General features: G+C 41.8%; 1 protein-coding gene across 1 annotated transcript; it reads right to left on the bottom strand.

Annotated features, from left to right (window-relative positions):
- Positions 1–4,294: 4,294 nt before the first annotated feature.
- Positions 4,295–9,076, bottom strand: LOC104587371 (cell wall / vacuolar inhibitor of fructosidase 2-like). Its single transcript, XM_010244957.1, has 2 exons — positions 8,539–9,076; positions 4,295–4,341 (listed from the first exon to the last, which is right to left on the bottom strand). The coding sequence occupies exons 1-2, from the start codon at positions 9,074–9,076 to the stop codon at positions 4,295–4,297; spliced, it is 585 nt and encodes a 194-aa protein (XP_010243259.1).
- Between the last annotated feature and the right edge of the window lie 8,682 nt (positions 9,077–17,758).

The raw sequence follows: 17,758 nt of genomic DNA, 5'->3' as shown, positions 1-17,758 counted from the left end.
GGTGTGAGCCTGGAAGTACGGGCGGAGTTTCCGAGCTGCTATCACCAGTGCGTATGCTAGCTTTTCTATCTGCGGGTACCTTGTCTCTGCTCCCTGCAAAATTTTACTAAAATAATAGATGGGTCGTTGGACCCGGTTTGCTTCTTTTATTAGTACCAAATTGACCACCTCGTCGCTTGCTGAGAGGTACAGTTCTAAGACCTTGCCCTCCTCGGGCCAGGCTAAGGTTGGCACACTAGTGAGGTAGCTTTTTAGCTCGTCGATTGCGAGCTGGCAGCCTCGGGTCCATTCGAACCCTTTGCCTTTGACTGCTTTGAAGAAGGGCAGGCAGCGGTCTGCTGATTTGGACATGAAGCGGCTTAGAGCGGCTATGCGGCCGTTTAGCCTCTGAACTTCTTTTACTTTCCGGGGTGATCTCATATCTAGGATGGCTTTTATTTTGTCCGGGTTGGCCTCAATACCGTGCCGGTTGACAATGTACCCTAGGAACTTGCCCGAGGTGACACCGAAGACACATTTGTTAGGGTTCAGTTTCATGCTAAATTGACGCAAGATTTGGAAGACAGAATCTAAATCTTGTTTTAATTCCTGTGAAAACTACGTCTTGACGACCATGTCGTCTACATAACATTCTATCTTCGTGCCAATCAAGAGTTGAAGCAACCTATTTACAAGTCTTTGGAAGGTTGCCCTGACATTTTTTAATCCGAAGGGCATGGCCTTGTAGCAGTACAGGCCGAACTCAGTTATGAAGCTGGTTTTTTCCTCATCGAACTGGTCCATCCTGATTTGGTTGTAGCCCGAGTAGGTGTCTAGGAAGCTTAGCAACTCATGTCCCGAGGTCGTGTCCACTAGGCGGTCAATTCTGGGGAGGGGGAAGCAATCTTTCGGGCAAGCTCGGTTTAGGTCAGTGTAGTCGACGCACATGCGCCACTTGCCGTTTGCCTTTTTCACCAGCACTGGGTTGGCTACCCAGCTCGGGTAATGGACTTCCCTTATGAAATCTGCTGCGAGGAGCTTTTCGACCTCTTCATCGACCGCCCTCCAGCGCTCTGGGGCTAAGTTGCGTTTCTTCTGTCTAACGGGTCTGACAGTTCGGTTTGTAGTGGTTCCTTGACGGAAGCACCGATCTGTAGTGTGCGAGCTGGGTCTGTAGCCGAAGTCGGGACTGTGACCGTTTCCTCTATGGGCGAAGCTCGTTCCTCGCCTTGCTCCGTAGGTCGCTCCAGTTCAAGGTCGTCAGCCACCTTGGTTTTTCCGTTCAGGGTGGCAACATAACACTTACGGGACTCGAGCTGGTCACCCCGCGCTACCCCCACACCGAAGTCTGTAGGGAACTTCATTGCCAAATAGTATGTGGAGACCACTGCCCGCAGGATATGCGTAATTGGCCGCCCTATTATGGCATTGTATGGGGAGGGGGTCGCGACCACCAGAAAATCATGGTTGAGTCTGACCGCACAAGGTCATGTGCTGATTCCACAGGTACTATTATTTTTCCGAGGGGCCTGACTTCCTCTCCGCTGAAACCCACCATAGGAGTGTTCGCAGGCTTCAGCTCGCTCCTCTATAACTGTAGCTGGTCAAATGCTGACTTGAAGAGGATGTCCGCTGAGCTGCCCGAATCGACGAGTACGCGCCGGACCTTGAAGTCGCTGATCCTTAGTTTAATGACAAGCGCGTCATCGTGGGGGTAGTGGACCCCTCGCGCATCGTCTTTCGTGAAGAAGATCGACTCTTCAGTCTTGGGTCTTTCTGGGGGGTTCTGTTCCTCGAGGGTCGCTTTGCGAACTGACGTCCGGGCCGCTGCCGAAGTACACCCTGCTACCACCGAACCTCCCACAATTACATGGATGGTTCCCCGAACCGGCCTTTCTTCCGGAGGCTGTCACTGCAACGGTTCGGCTGGTCTACTGCTAGATTCGGGGGCATCCTTTCCGTGCTCCCCTTGCCGACCTACCTTGTTGTTGTTATTATTGTCATGCTGTACAAAATTCCTTAAGTATCCGCGACGGATGAGTCCCTCTATCTCATTCCGGAGATTATTACTGTTCGGTACTATGACCGTGGTCCCTATGGAAACTACAGTACGAATTCTTATTTCTCTCGTTCGAATTTCCCTTTAGGCGAGGTGGCCACTTTACGTATGGGGCGTCCTTGATCGTCATTAAGATCTCGGTCCGCCTCGTGTTTAACGGCGTGTAATCCGTTCGAACTGCTAAGGGAGCTCAGAACGACTGGTTCCCGGGTCGGGTTTTTTCTGTCGACTGGGTTGGAGGGCTTGCCTTCCCTCTTTCTTTTCTCGTTCCCGCTTTCGGTTCGTTGGTTCATTTCTTTCTCTGTTCTCATGAACTTATCCGCGAGCTTGAGGAATTTGACCACGGTTGATGGTGTGCACTCCGGCTGGTCCTAGCTGTCAACGACCTTGCCTCTGAACGGAGCCACAGGGAGCCTGAAACAGAGAAGATGAGGAAGCTTCGGGAGGAACCCGGTATGAATGCTTCGAAGCTCAAGTTAGAATTCTTTAAAAGGCAAGATAAAACCAGATGGCGCAAAATTCACGTACCTTGTTCTTGGGGGTAGGGAGCCTTTTATAGCCACCTCGTGCACTTACTCCTAAGCTTCTGTCAGGTCGGGTACGATTACCTCTGGTCTCCTGCCAGTTCGGGTGTCATCCCCTCTGCTGGTCAGAACCGCCACTGCTCCCTTTTGTCGGAGCCGTCTTTGCGACTGCGACTGGCGATGACGGTGGCAGGTGGCGGTGGTAGGTGACTGTTGAAGTGCGGCTGTCAAGCGTCAGATCCCAAGTCAGTCAGATGCGGCGCCCTTGGATTCGGACCACCTCGTTGTCAGGTATGGTACGTTTGTTCAGTTCGGCGTCTCGGAGGCGAAGTGCGGGAGTGGCGAACGAGGTGAAGTCTTGAGTTCGGATAGGGGAGTGTCCCGAACTGCCATGAGGCGGGCCAGTTTGGGTCACTGCCTTGTGTGGCTCGGGGCTTAAGGGAGAGTTCGGGCTCTTCGTAGGGTGGTCGGGCTCCTCGTAGGGAGTTCGAGCTCTTAGTAGGGAGGTCGGGCTCCTCATAGGGAGTTCAGGCTCCTCGAAGGGAGTTCGGACTGCTGGTTTCTTCCCTCTGATGCTTGCGCCCTGGGTTTGCTGTTTTAAGTGCCGAGCTATTTGCTTTTGCCACATGGAGTGATTGCGAGGTCGGGCCAAATCTTCCTTCATCATAAATAATATTTTGTTAGAAGCTCAATAAGGCTCGTGACTCATGAACTACTTGAATCGGGTATTATAAAAGCTTAAACTTGGCTAGACTAAGCTCAAGCTCAACTTAATAATCCTTGACCCAAGTTTGTGTATTTAATGAATTGAGTCTAAGTAACTAACTATAGTTGGCTATTTGGCTAAGCTCGCTTACAACCCTAGCGGGGGCAGACTGTTTGGGTTCGACTTCATACTCCTCTCATCCTCAAAGGTCGTCCTTAATTTTTCACCCCCCCCCCCAAAAAAAAAAAAATTCTAAATGCTTAATGCTTCCTAGCAACATTGTCAATAAGAATGTAATAATGAATATATATTTAATGTTGAATTTTACTCCAAAATGCAATCAACAATTGTTGGTTAAAATTTTACTAAAAAAATGTCATTATTTGAAGATAAAATGAGTTTTTGAGCGAAAAATTATTAAAAGTTAATTGATTATTTTAATTCCAAAGTATCAAGTCTTAAAATGAATTTTGGAACCAGAAAGATTAACTCTAACAGTTTTGATAACTCAAAACTTAAAATAATCCTTGAAATGAAAAAATTCATCGAAATATTAATTGCAAAGAATGTCAAATGCAACTAGGGCTGTCATTTGGATTGGATTTGGTCCAATCTGGTTCAGTCCAACATTGGTCCATTTACAAATGGATTGGACCAAATCTGGTCCAAACCTCATACAAATCAGATCTAGTCCAGTCCAATTGATCCAATCCGGTCTAAATTAAATGTTTTCCCTAGAAAACACTTTGTTTGCAACTAAAATAATGAAGGGAAACAAAATGTTTTCCTCATAAAATAATACTCAATAAGGAATGAATTATTTCCCTAATTTCTCAGAAAATAAATAAAATGATTTCCATCTTCATCCGCAATCAAACACAAAAAAAAAAAAAAAATCATTTTCCTAAAGAAATTGTTCATATCAAGAGGACCACATCCCGGTGCAACACTTGGTGGGCTTCACCAACTTAGACCAGATATTAAGCCAATTGTTTCTGCACTCTATAAAAGGATGTTGTAGGCAGTTTAACCATCTGAATCATTCTGTAACCAAGGAATCATTCTGCGAGTGACTGTAAAAGGAATATGGATTAGCAGAACACATTGAGATAAACTCAATTATTTCATTTCTATTGTTTGCTGTCGCAATGAGAACATGATCTATATTACAAAGTGACTGAAATCATCTACAACAAAAGAAGATAAGTAGCATACATCCAATACGGAAAATCATTCAACACTAGCCACAGTCATTCCACTCTTCAACTGGTTGTCCCTTGCAAGGATTTTATTCAAACAAGTACTTCATATGAAGAAAACTACTTTGGATGGCATGTTCTTGCACCAAACTTTGCTTTCTGAAAAGTCTTGGTCCTCCCAACTAGTTGTAAAATGAACTGACAGAAAACTGACCCAATTTTTCTTATGTCCATTTCCTTGTATACTCTGTTAATGTCAATTTATGGGCTGTATAACCTTTGCAGCAACCCCAACATGGGTCCAACTTCACAATCATTCTAGTTTCTATGGAATTGGGGTACCCACACGATGAATGTTCCCATCTTGAATTTGTGTACAATCTGCCACACTCACCTCCTTGCCTGCAGCTACATCAAAAAGAGATGGAAAGTCTCCATCTTGTTCCTAACATTAGGATCGGCCTTGAGCCGAGGTGGTCACTTTACATACGGGGCGTCCTTGATGGTCATGAGGATTTCGGCCCGTTTTGTGTTGAGGGGTGTAAACACCCTTTCTGCCGCTGAACCTCGAAAAGGCTGGACTGACTTTGCCCCCCGAGCTTGGTCCTTCTTCTTCTTGTAGTCACTTGGAGCTGGGGGTTTCGGTTCCCTTTTTCTTTTCTCGAGGGCGTGCTCGCCCTTCTGGTTGATCTCCTCCTGTTCCTATGAACCGATTTGCGAGCTCGAGGAACTCGGTCACGGTCTTGGGTTGGTTGACGACCACGTGCCACTTGAACTCTTTGTGGGTGATGCCCCGTTTGGCCACGGTGAGCCGAACTACAAGGTTCAGGTCGGGTATCTGCAGGCAAGCGTCATTAAACCGCTTGATGTAGTTCCGGATAGACTCCCCATCCCTCTGGACTATGCTGAGGAGGCTTTCTTGAGTCCTCGGGCACCTCTTACTAGTGACGAAGTGGGAGGTGAAGACCTGCACGAACTGCGCCCAACTCCTTATTGAACCCGACGTGAGGTTTCGATACCAGGTGCGGGCTACTCCTTTGAACGTAGTGGAGAAGGCCACGCACATGTAAGATTCACTCGCCCTGGCTAGATGCATCTGGGACTGGAAGGCGTCGACGTGGTCGTTGGGGTTGAAGGACCCGTTGTACTTGTCCAACGGTGGGAGCTTGAAGTCCCTAGGCATGGGGACAACGAGGAGCTCCGGAGACAGAGGAGAGGGGACTGAGAGAAGTGGTGCAACTCTTACCTCTCCTGAAATTATTTCTATTTTTCCCTCGAGCTCGGGCAGATTGTGGGTGGTGGTAGTTTGGCGAGCCCGGCGACGTCTCTGCTGCTTCTTGGCCGGCTCGACGTTGGTGCTGCTGGCCTCAGTATTGCTAAGCTCGATGGGCCTAGGGGGAGGCAGGGATGGCTGTCGGTAGCTGCGGACAGAAGGACCTTGTTCCAGGTCGTCGGCTAGCACTTCGAACCTGTTCTCCGCAAGCAGGGGTTCGAACTGCGAATGCTGAGGTGACGCCGGCCTAACCGGCTGGGAAGCCCCCGACCTGACTACGGGCCGCGTGGCGGGGGTAGGGAGTCTTCCCTTCCTTCCATGAGATGATGCCGAAGTCTCTCCTCGACGGGAAGGGAGTTCACTGCGGCGATGAGGCTTAGTTGGCTGTGCAGCCGGATGCCGGGGAGGGAGTGACAAGAATTGTTGCTGGTACTGATATTGGGATACTTGATGCAGCACTTGCTGGTAGTGGAACTGAAGTTGTTGAAACTACTACATTTGGGCCTGCATGGCCCGCATGCATTGCATCAGGTCTTCAAGTTGACCTTGGCCGGCCACCGGAGGGAGGATGGTGGGTTTAGCGAAGGTCGTCCCGACTGCAGGGGGCAGCGAAACAGTCACGGGTGCCACCGTTGTAGGCACGCTCAGGCTAGGAACCCCGTCTGTAGAGAGAGGGACGGTGAACTGCCCGATGCAGACGATGGGTAGTTGGAGTTGCTTCTCTAGGGTGTTCCGGCGTCCGGAGTTGCTGGAAGAAGCCATGGATGTCGGTGGTGCTGATGAGTTAAAGAGAGGGAAGTTTCACAGAAGTTAGAGGGAGGGTTTTTGAAGCATTTCCCACAGACGGTGCTAAATGATGCTGCACAATCTAGGCACTCCTAGCTGGCTGAGAGTTGGCTCCTAGCTGTGACGGACGACACCTAAGAGGATGAAGAAAAGTGAAGGGTTCTCGGGGAGCTCTTTCGGCGGGAACACTCCGATGGCTAAGTTAGAACTCTGGAGAAATCTCAAGGAAAACAGAGAGTAAGAGTGTTGAGAGTGCTTTCTTCAATACCTTTTCTTCGTGAGGGTTGGAGTCCTTTTATACCGGAGCTCGGTCACATCAGGCATAACCGCCACTGCCCTAGCCGTTACTGCCGGGGCAGGTGTGGCAGGTGCAGGTGGCTGCTACAGGCCGCTGTTGCAGGGTAGAGACTCGACAATTGTGCCATGCTTTTCAGAGACGGCAAGCAGAATGTTGCCTGGCAAATAGAACGCCGCCTGTCAAGGGATCAGAGCCCCTGCCACCAGATCCGGCAAGTACGGATGTCAGGCAGATCCCCCTGCAGCCTGCTGAGCTGTTGTACGCCGAACCACCTGGGGCAGGTTTGCCTTGCACCGAGGTGCCTGTATTGGAGGCGGGCCTTAAGCAAGTTTGAACAGGAGTCTCGACGGTGCTGCCCCAAGGTGTTTCTCCCTCGGGACACTTAGCCAAAAACCGGGGTGCTCCCTTCTTGGGAAGGGAGAGCTCAGGGCCCCTCAGGAGGAGCTCGGGTCTCAAGGGGAGCTCGAGCCCTGAGAGGAGTTCGGGACCTCCCCTACTTGGTGGGAGTCAAGGTTGGCCGGGCGCTATTCCCTGATGAGTCGCTTAACCCACCGAGTGGCCAATGTTGGACTTGGCGGGTCTCTCCCATCGAGTCACGGTTGTGCTGTTAGGCTGAGCTGTTCATCGAGCCAAGTCATGCACACGTGTCCCTGTGCTATGAGGTCGGGCCAAACCACCCTCCATCAATTTACATGTCGAACCCTGGTTTCTGAAGTCTCCTTTGAGGTGCCTCTAGTATTGGGTAGTAAGGTCCGAGGGCTCACTTTGTGCGTTGTTTATGCCAGATACGACAAGACCTTAAGGATTTGTTAGCCAGACTAATGACCGCTAAGGTTCCAAATCATTGATAGCCCTAATAGAAAATCAAAATGATTCACATTGATGACCCAGAGTCTAACAAGCATTTGTTAGCCTGATTAAACTGTTTGGAAAAACAAAGGAGAGAGGGAATACCTAATGAACGAGCAAGGAGTCTACTACTGGATAGAGAGAGAGAGAGAGAGACGAGATAGATAACCATAGGAGACACTAGGGAGTTCCGTTGGTTGCTGGATTACACTAGAACGATGGAATAATGACCACCATCGCTATTCGCTAGAGAGAGAGATATGAGAGAAAACAACTGGAGAGATACTACAACAAGAGAGAAATACCACCGTTGGAGAGATACCACTGCCAAAAGTACTACCGGAGTTCGAGGAATACCACTGCCGGAGAGAAACCTTCTTCTTCGTTAATTGCCAAAGGGAGCGGTGGAGGCGTGGAGCGCTAGGTCTTCAAAGAAAATTTTGCAAAAAGTTCAAACTTCAAACAAAATGGAACGGACCTTTTGGTTCGGCGGCTTTGTCCAAATTCGGTCCGGACCACTTAAATTTGGACTGGACCGAGTCCATACAATTATTTAGACCATCCGATCCGTCCATAACACCTCCGGATCGGACGGGGTCCAACCCCAAACCGGTCCATTGACACCCTTAAATGCAACCTTAAAGGTAGGGTGTTTTGAGAAAATTACTTTTCAAATGTTTCATTACACCTGTACAAAAATCTGTTTGTAGATTAAAAAAAAAAAATTGCAAGACACTTGAGAAGATATAATTAATTAGATAAATTGACTTTATTATTTATTAAATAGATACATAACATTACTGGAATTAATGTTATTGACATGTTACGGTACTATTACATGTAATTATATTTATAATCCCAATACCGATCGTGGCAATCATCCCAGAGACCTGATTCCTTTCGGTCAATGGTGATTCATCGGTATTGGGTTGAGGTGCAAATGCATCTTCACAATCTTGGGCGTTCTGGATGCTAGAATCCAACGTCTGATATAGTTGAACGTAGTTGCCTTTAATATCAGACAACATGTTGAAAGACGAATTGTAACCAGCAATTGTCTTTTCATAGAGCGAAGAACAAGTATGGAGAAAACTAAGGGTAGCGTTGTCGGTGGTGTTCTTCACAAGCTCTCCAATGTAATCATAGTCGTTGGTAGCATTGGACAATCCCACCTCCATGATTATTCTAGCGAAGCCATTGAGGTCTGATTTCAGTTCGGAATGAGGGTCAGATTCAAGTAAAGAGATGCAGTAATCACGATAATCGAGCTGATTGCACGTCGTCTGGATTAATGATTCCGCTTCATTGCCATTCTCTTCGTCTGCACGGCCAAAGGCAAAGCAAACAGCTGCAGCTGCAAGCGAATAAACGACCAAAAGCCCAACTACTCTTCTTGCCACCATTTTTTTTCTCCTGCAAATTAAACTTAATGGTTGATGCAAAACCCTACAAGGTTGTTAGTGATATTTATAGAACAAACCCCCACCTTTCTCATTTACTCCACTAACCATTCACTATGTCCAAGGTGTCTAGGATTTGTGTAAAGCTAAGAACAATTAATTAAGGCCTTGTTCGGATAAATTTTTATTTTGGTAGTTTTAAAAGTCATAAAGGAGTATATAAAATACTTTTGTTTTTAAGACCGTTGAGTAAAAAGTTTTGAAAAGTAAAAGCGTGCACCATCTTCTGTTTCGTAAAAGAATACTAGCAAACATGTGTTATAATGGTTTTACATGTGACCAGTCATGATTCGCCACTTGTATGCACACTCGACACACACTTTGGCCATGCATAACATGTACAAAATGATGACGTGGCAGTCCCTAAATAATTATATAATTAATCAAAAAATTTAGCAACCATAGGAACATATATAAAATAAAAATCGTTGATCTAAATGGTTTTGGTATATGACACAAAAGACAGAAGTTCAGCAGGTTCTCTATTGGCATAGAGGCTCACTGTTAGGATGCTGATACTTAAGGTTTAAAATATGAATACGTATATGGGCCTGTATTAAAAGCTCGCTCATTTTTTTTTTTAATTGGTTCAGTGGTCATACCCCAGTATATATAATCCTTGTAGGGGTGTATCGTTATACCCTCAATACGATACAATATGCTTATATCAAAATTATGAACCTTGATAATAATTAATACAATCATTACCCCAAATAGCTTTTCCTAATTGGTAAGTATCTTTGTTGCAAATGAATCCCTCTATTTCTCCTCCTCTCATAATTGAATTGCCCTCTTAATTTATAGCATTTCCAATGGACATTTCTTTAATTGCATTTGTTATCTTTCAAATGTAGTTTATTTTGCTAATTCCCTGTCAATATAGTGTTTAAGTTTACCCACCTTTAACATAACAAAGGTCTAATTCATTTTTCTTTTCTTGCCTATACCTATGAAAAACACACACACACAAGATTAATATGCAATCTAGAAGGAAATCAAACATTGTATAAAAGTTTACTCACCTTTAACATAACAAATGTCACGTTGGTCTTTGCTATTAATCGATCCTTTGTTATATGATCACGTAATGACATGTAAAACTTAAAATTTTTGAAAATATCAAAATTATCTTTCAAAAGAAGATATTATTCATTATCTTCTAACTTGAGACTGAACGGGTTGAGCTATTAACTGACCGTAAGCTCTTCCATTTTTCTTCTATATATTCTCAAATATGCCTTAGAGGCGCACTGTTCGTTGTCGATCTTGATAGTTAGAACGGATTTAGGTCCTAGAAAAGTTCGAGGGTTCATGGAACACAGGCAACACCTGCAATCTCATCACCAAGAACTGTAACCATTTCTACAACGGCGCCTGATTCAGACTCATCGAAAAACCAATCCCTCGCTGGGTCAACCGACTTGCCAGGCTCGGTAAGCGGAAAAAAATCAACTTAATTTTTTTTCTTTTTATTATTGTGCAATAAAATTTATTTATTTTTAATTCGTTCTGAAATCTGAACTGGTTTTGAGTTGGTGAACCGAAGGTTTATTCTGTAACTGTGTGTCTGTATTTTATTGGCGGACTTGAATGCGGTCAAAGTCCGAAATCAGAGGTAGTAACAGGGGTTACGAGGCTCAATCACGCTCCAGACATCTGACCCAAGGTCTGGACGGTTATTTCGCTTCATCTCACAGCATCTCAGTGCTACATGAGCCAACTGCTTTGCTCGCCGAAACGGCCACTATGAACTCAGAGAAGTTGCGTGTTGCTTCTCTACTGGTGAGAACTCAGAATTCAAAGAATCACAGCCACTGTAAACTTTTTGTGGCCTGTCTTCTCCTTCTCAGCTCCTCAACTTCTCCGACTGCATTATCACACTCTTTCTCTAACTCACCTCGTTTATTCTCTAAGGAGCGTTTTTTTTTTTTTTTTTATTTTTTTTTTTTTATTTTGAGAGGGAAAAAGTTGGTTAATGGGAGTTAAATTAAATATACCAATTCATATCGTTGAATCGGTCAATAACCCGTTGATTCGGGTGATTGAATCGTCGACCCATCAACTCATTCAACGGTTTTTAGTCGTTTTTGTTTTTAATTATTATTATTTTTTAATTTTTATTGTCAAAACAGGCCATCCATTCAAACTAAATGGTCAAACCGTCGACCCAGAAACCGGTGAATAGAACAATCCCATTCCCGGATCATTTTTTAAAATATTGTTTTTTAATAAGAAGTGCGTTACTCAATTCACCTCGATTTTTTAATCGTTTGACCTGAATTAAGAATCAATTCAGGATGAGTTAGGTTAAATTTTTAATCTTCAGGATTTGTTCTTTTAAAGTCCTAAAGCACAAAACCCCAATTTCAGGGTTTGTGCTTTGAGGCGTTAAAAGTGCTTTTGGCTTTAGAGTGCTATACTTTTTAAAATTGACTTTTACCAAATTCTCAAAGCACTTTTTGGTTCATTTTTGTTTAGCATGGACTCAAGCTCAAAAAGAAAAGCTTATTCAAGCAAAAAAAAAAAAAGGATGATTATCCAAATGGATCCTTAGTTTGTTATTTGTAAGCAGGTTTTGCGAGCTAGAAAGTTACTTTAGGCTGTATTTACCATTCCTTATTTTTGCAGTTATGCCAAATGCAGCCTTATTCTGAAAATTCATAGTGTTGAGAAGGTGAACTGGAAGAGTACTTGGATATAGACCTAACCTTTCACATGTTTTGCACAAAATGGTTGCTTTTAGACTTGAACTCGCATTCACACATTTGTCAGCCTAAGTTTTTGTCATTCCATCTGATCTGATGCAATCTAAATGGGATAGACAAATAAAATACTGTGACAAATAAAAGTGTATATTTCATTTAACTCCCATAAAACATTCCAGATGTTGATTTATCTCATGCACTTGTTCACACAAAAAACGGCTTGTATCATTTAATTCCTCAAGAAATTAATAACTTAGCCTGTAGGGGCAACACCAAAAGACAACAACAATGATGTAAAAAACTGAGGTAACACAGAGGCCCCCTTCCAGGAGTTCGTCACAGCATCATTAAGGACATTATGGGAGTTAAATGAAATATACACTTTGCTGATAATAAGATGAAAGGCATAGCTTTACTTCAGTAGAGTAGGGGAAATATGAAACCTCAAAAGGAATGAAGAGAACACTAAAGCCTTTGGTTCGGTATCCAGTTCCAAAATAAATAAATTGCAACAAGGATCAATTATCATGATATCATATAGGACACAGCCGCCTTATACAAGCAAAAAAGGAACCAAGAAAACTTTACATTTTTCACTTGATTTGAAGACAAACCGAGTGAAAAAGGAAAGTTAGAACCTGCAAACTTTAAGTATGTGTGCTGAATTTTTTTTTAAATTCTCGGATATTAAACAAACTGTTCTATGGCTTCGAAATTTGGATAATTTGTTAGTTCATTAATTAAGCGACGGTACCTAACAGTAGACTAAAAGAAGGGAAACTTGGCAATGCCATATAAGCCAAGAGGGGAGGTTTCAGTAAATATACTGTAGGGCTTTTTTTTTAATTCTCGGATAGCTCAGCGATAAGTTATTCCAAATAACCCCTGCCTTTTTTTGACAATCCCTGTTCCTTTTAGGGTTTTGCGATAATTTATCTCTCATTCTGATTTGATACAACTTCAATTTTATACATGTGTTCTGTCACGTTTTTTATCTCACAGGGCTTGCTCAGTGAATGCCAATATCTGCTGCAGTGAGCAAGAGTGAGATGAAAGTCTCAAAGAACCGAATATTGAAGTTTATCAAAAAAAAAAAAGATTGATTCTATGCATTGGTGTTAAATCGACATGCAGAGAGAGACTCACTGGAGATCGAATCCCTCTTTGGCAATGCCGTATATGCACTGCTGCCGTCCGAAGCTTAGAAGCAGAAGAAAAGCCAAACTCGATCCTTCACCCTGTCTTCCTGAAACAAACACAAACGATGAGAGATGGAGCGAGAGAGAGAAAGAGAGAGAGAGAGAGAGAGAGAGAGAGGGAGAGGGGGAAGCATAAGGACATGCGTTTACCTTCCGCTCTGTCTTGCTCGACCACTAAGAACCTGTGAATCTAACATTCCGAGAATGATACAGAGAGAGAATATGAGAGCAATATTAGCGAGCGATAGAGAGAGACGCGTACCCTCTACGAATCTTCGAAACACCTTTCTATGAGAGCTGCTTCCGGTTGTTGTCGAAGACGAAGAAGTGGGAAAAAACCCCATGTTTTTTTTTTATATTTATATGGGGTATAAAGAAAGTTTATTTTCTTGAGTATCACAGGTGAATAAGTAATTTTCCCATCCAGTGGAAAAGTTGCTAACACTTGAATGGGATAAAAATATCCTTTTCAATAATAGATTTTTATAGCTAAAATGGTCATTGCCTTATTTACATAACAAATAAAAGAACATGGATAAGATAAGTATTTCTAAGGAAAAACTTACTGAAAAGTGAACCTGACTTAAAAGTGATGAGTTCTTTGGTTGAAACAATTTTATCTCCAATTCTACCACCTTCTGATTGGAATCATTAATTTGTCTTTCAACCTTAGTTTGGAAGGAGTATAAATACAAATATGTAGAGTGAAAATACATACAAAATACAAGATTTTGCACTCTACATATTTGTATTTGTACTCCTTCCAAACTGAGCCTCAAGTATTGACTTCCCTTCCTAAGCAATTTGAAGCATGGTTTTCAAAACCAGATCGGACCGGAAAATCGGGAACCGGTCACTTGACCAGTTCCATTTTTCCCCCTAAACCGTTGATTTTGGTCAGTAAATCGCTGAACCGGCCGGTTAATCATTCAAACTGTTTTGACTGTTTTCTAATTTTTTTTATTTTTTAATTTTTTTGTTAGAACAGGCCGATCGTTCAAATCAAAAGGTCGGACTGTTCGAACCGGTAACCGGACCCCTGACCGGTTCGACCACTGGTTCTTTTTTAAAAACCATGATCTGAAGTTCTAGCAAGCTCTTCATTTTTTCAACTTCATGTTTTTCCTTTTTGCAAGCAATTTCCCCGTTTCTTTTCTTTGCCTCATCCTTCTCGTATAACATTGTATGAGGCTTTGGCCTGCAAAAGTTCAAGCTGTTACATGGGATGTCCTGGAGAAGAATTAGAAAGTTCTCTATTTTCCTTCTTTTAGTTCACATTTTAAAGCAGCTAGAGTAGTAATTAACAGTACTTCCTGTTGTATGCAGAGACCCAACAACTCATTGTCTACATTTTGAATCATTTGATTGCATGCTGCCTCAACACAAGCAACAATGTTAGTGTTGCCTTATGATACAATCTTAAACCCATGGAATTAACAAAATGTGGTTAGTTGATTCTATGGTTAGGAACCATTAATGGGCCTCCTGCACTCTATTTATTTTGCAGGTTGAACTTTGAAGGTAGCATAATCTATATCACCTTTTTCTTTGTTTTTGTGTAAGATTTTTTTTTCAGCTTCTTCTTATCCCCTCGTAACCCCTGTTATTGTCCGACCTCTAATTCTCGACTTTGACTGCATTCAATTCTGCCCATAGAACACAATTACAGAATAAACCTTCGGTTCATCAACCCAATACAACAATCAATCTATTCCCTCATTTAAATGCCTAGTGATTAAAAGATTGTATTTCTTAGTCATCTATCCCTAATCCTCTCCATATGTTGATACCCTTGTAATCTAGTGCCAATCTGCACAAATCATAAGAGTGGCATATGATTGCATTCCTCGTTTACCATTACATCTAAGTTTGTGAAGCAGTTCACTTCAGGCAAGTCAATAACCCCATGATGTTGCTGAATATAGTTTGTACACAAGCAAAAGCCATCCGGGTTTAGTTCTTCAACTTGTAAGGAGGCATAAGTCTTAGTATCGGAAATTGGGCCCTGACCCCTGAGCATGCCAAAACATCACTCTTTGAGAGTGTGTGTGGTTGAAATATTCCCTAGAAATTTTAGGAGTATCTCGGCCTCTAAAGTAAGCTAGGTGGTACTATTCTCCTCGGTGAGAACACAAGAATTCATCCATATTTGTGTAACCAAAATTGACAACCTAGTACTTGCCTACATCATTAGATGAGTTTATGAACTTATAAGAACATATACATCACTTGTTATGAAAACAAAAAAAAGGAAAAATGTGTTCAATTTATAAGAATCCATGTATCCCTTTGATACTTTTCTAATCAGTTTAGAAATAGTACAAATACAAATATGTACAGTGCAAATTCATACAAAATATAAGGTTTTGCATTCTAAATATTTGTATTTATACTCCTTCCAAACTGAACTTAAGGAACAGGCTAAAAGTTAATAAACTTGGATGGGGTCAAATATAAGTGGATTATCAATAGGCATGTGGGGCCATGGCTCCCCTCCCCCACCCTTGCTAGTTTTGAATTTTGATGTTGCTTGTATTCCTTGGTCGTTTTATCATTTTGACTTGAAGACAAGGAAAATATCAGCATTATACAGTAGAGATTATGATATCACAAAATATACCCTGAAATGTCACACACCAAAAAAAAAAAGAAATATGATCCATTAGGTTTGATTTTAAATCCATAACTCATTATATATGTTTGCATTTCTTAATTAATTTTCCATTTATTTGTTTCCAAATGGGAGGAATCTTTTGGGTTTCAAATTGGAAAAAAAAAAACATAAATTTAAATATGTCTAAATTAAACTAACAACTAAAATAAATAAAGTTTGTCTGCTTACAAGAATTAAGGGCAGTCTAATTGCTTTATGATCTAAACCCACATTCACATGTACAAAAAAACTGACATATTCATGCATAGCGTGGTGAGCAGCAAATCGAGCTCTGGTTTTAAGTTGTTTCTAGTAGCAAGGCCTATATATAGCCAATTTATAAAACATAGGAGGATCAATGTAAAATTAAATAATATAGATAGGTTTATAAAAATTACTAAATAAGGGTTGGACCGGGCTTTGCTCTTATAATAAGGGTTATAGCCTAGGCCTGGGCCTAGGTAAACACTTTCTATATATAAAATATTTTACATTAAATTATAATATATATATATATATTATGTATAGAATGCATATATTTAAATATATGCGAGTCATGCTGGGCTTGATGTATTTGACCCATGTCTAGCCTTAAAATTTGTGGGCCTGAGCCCTGAACACGAAACCCTGTTCAAGCCCAGAATTTCTTGTCAGCTGAAATGATCACTCCTATCCTATGAGTGGTAGAATATAATTGTTTCTTTTCTTGGTAAAATTTAGAGTCTGCTTGTTAAACTAGTTATTATAATTAAGTAATCAACAACTGATTGTAGCCTAGACTAGGGTGGTGTTTAAGTAAATCTTAATTCTAACTCCTAAAATGTAAAAAATAAAAAATACAAACAAAAACAGTCTAGATGATTGAATTGTAAAAAAAAAAAAAACCATTTAGGTTGAACGATTATTAGGCCCTACTTATTTTTATACTGGCTTGATTTTGTTTAGAAAGAGAAAAGGGAAGAGGGACTGAGGGAGTAATGAAGTTGCTTATTACTTTATTAGATGCTTGTTGTAGTCTACTAGTCTCCTTAAATCAATACAAAACTGTTATTCTCCCTCTTGCCAGTCTCCACCACGGCAGCCAGTTGGCTGTTTGCTTGTCTGTTCATTGTCTATCTTCAGCCTTCTCTCTGTTTCTCACTCTACATTTTCTCTTTGGTCTCCTTCCTCCTTCTATGGCCCATCAATTGTATCAATTTAGGCCCCATTTGGTTTGTGGGAATAGGGGTTTGAAATCGGAATCAGAATCTGATTCCCATTTTCGTTGGAATGGTATTCCTCCATTTAGGGAATGGCCATTTCCTACCATTCCATTGAGAATAAAATCTTATACATGCGTATTCCAATTCTCATTCTCATTCCTATCTAAACCAAATAGACTATATGAATAGACCATTCCGATTCCAATTCTGAAAATTTCCAATTCCGATTCCATCTACAAATCAAACAGACCCTTAATTGTTTTTTCTTCTATTTCCTCGTAGCCCTGTCTATCCCCATCAATCATTTTGATTTGCATGCCCTCTTGGTACTACAATTTGCTTTTTTAAGTTTTTTTTTTTAATTTCATAATAAATTTTAAAGTTTAAAACATCTTAGACCATCATCACCCATGAATAGTTCAAACAGATTAGTGATTAAACTATTTGACCAATTCAATGCTTTTCTTTATACTAATGGTGAATTTGTAGTTGACCTGGACCACTTTGTTCTCTAGGTGCATTGAGCTTATGTTATACATAATATATCATATTTGGGGAAAAAAGTTAACTATTGGGGCAGGGAACTTCCATCCTTTTTGTGTTACATGGAGGAATCTTGTATGCAATCCAAATTGTCCATCAAACAGAAGGCCTTCTGGGTTGACCATGCATTGAATCTAACTGTATGCTCAATTGAGAATAACCCTATAAATTTTTAAAATTAAAATTCAAAATAAATTGTTCACGATAAGGCTGCGTTTGGTTTGAAAGAGAGTTGCAGGAAAATTCATAAGGCTCAGTACAAATACAAATACGTAGAGGGCAAAACCTTATATTTTGTATTATTTTGTATATATTTACACTAC

This window comes from Nelumbo nucifera, chromosome 2 (assembly GCF_055504915.1).
Source record: "Nelumbo nucifera cultivar China Antique chromosome 2, China Antique-T2T, whole genome shotgun sequence".
Lineage (NCBI taxonomy): Eukaryota > Viridiplantae > Streptophyta > Magnoliopsida > Proteales > Nelumbonaceae > Nelumbo > Nelumbo nucifera.
The sequence above is the reverse complement of the archived record's forward strand: the minus strand, read 5'-3'. Positions and strand labels throughout refer to the sequence as shown.

Coding starts and splice junctions, on each gene's coding strand:
- LOC104587371 (XM_010244957.1), bottom strand. CDS start 9,076: ATGGTGGCAAGAAGAGTAGTTGGGCTTTTGGTCGTTTATTCGCTTGCA. Junction 4,342..8,538: donor TGGGATGATTGCCACGATCG/GTATTGGGATTA, acceptor TTCCTTTTACAG/TCACTCGCAGAATGATTCCT.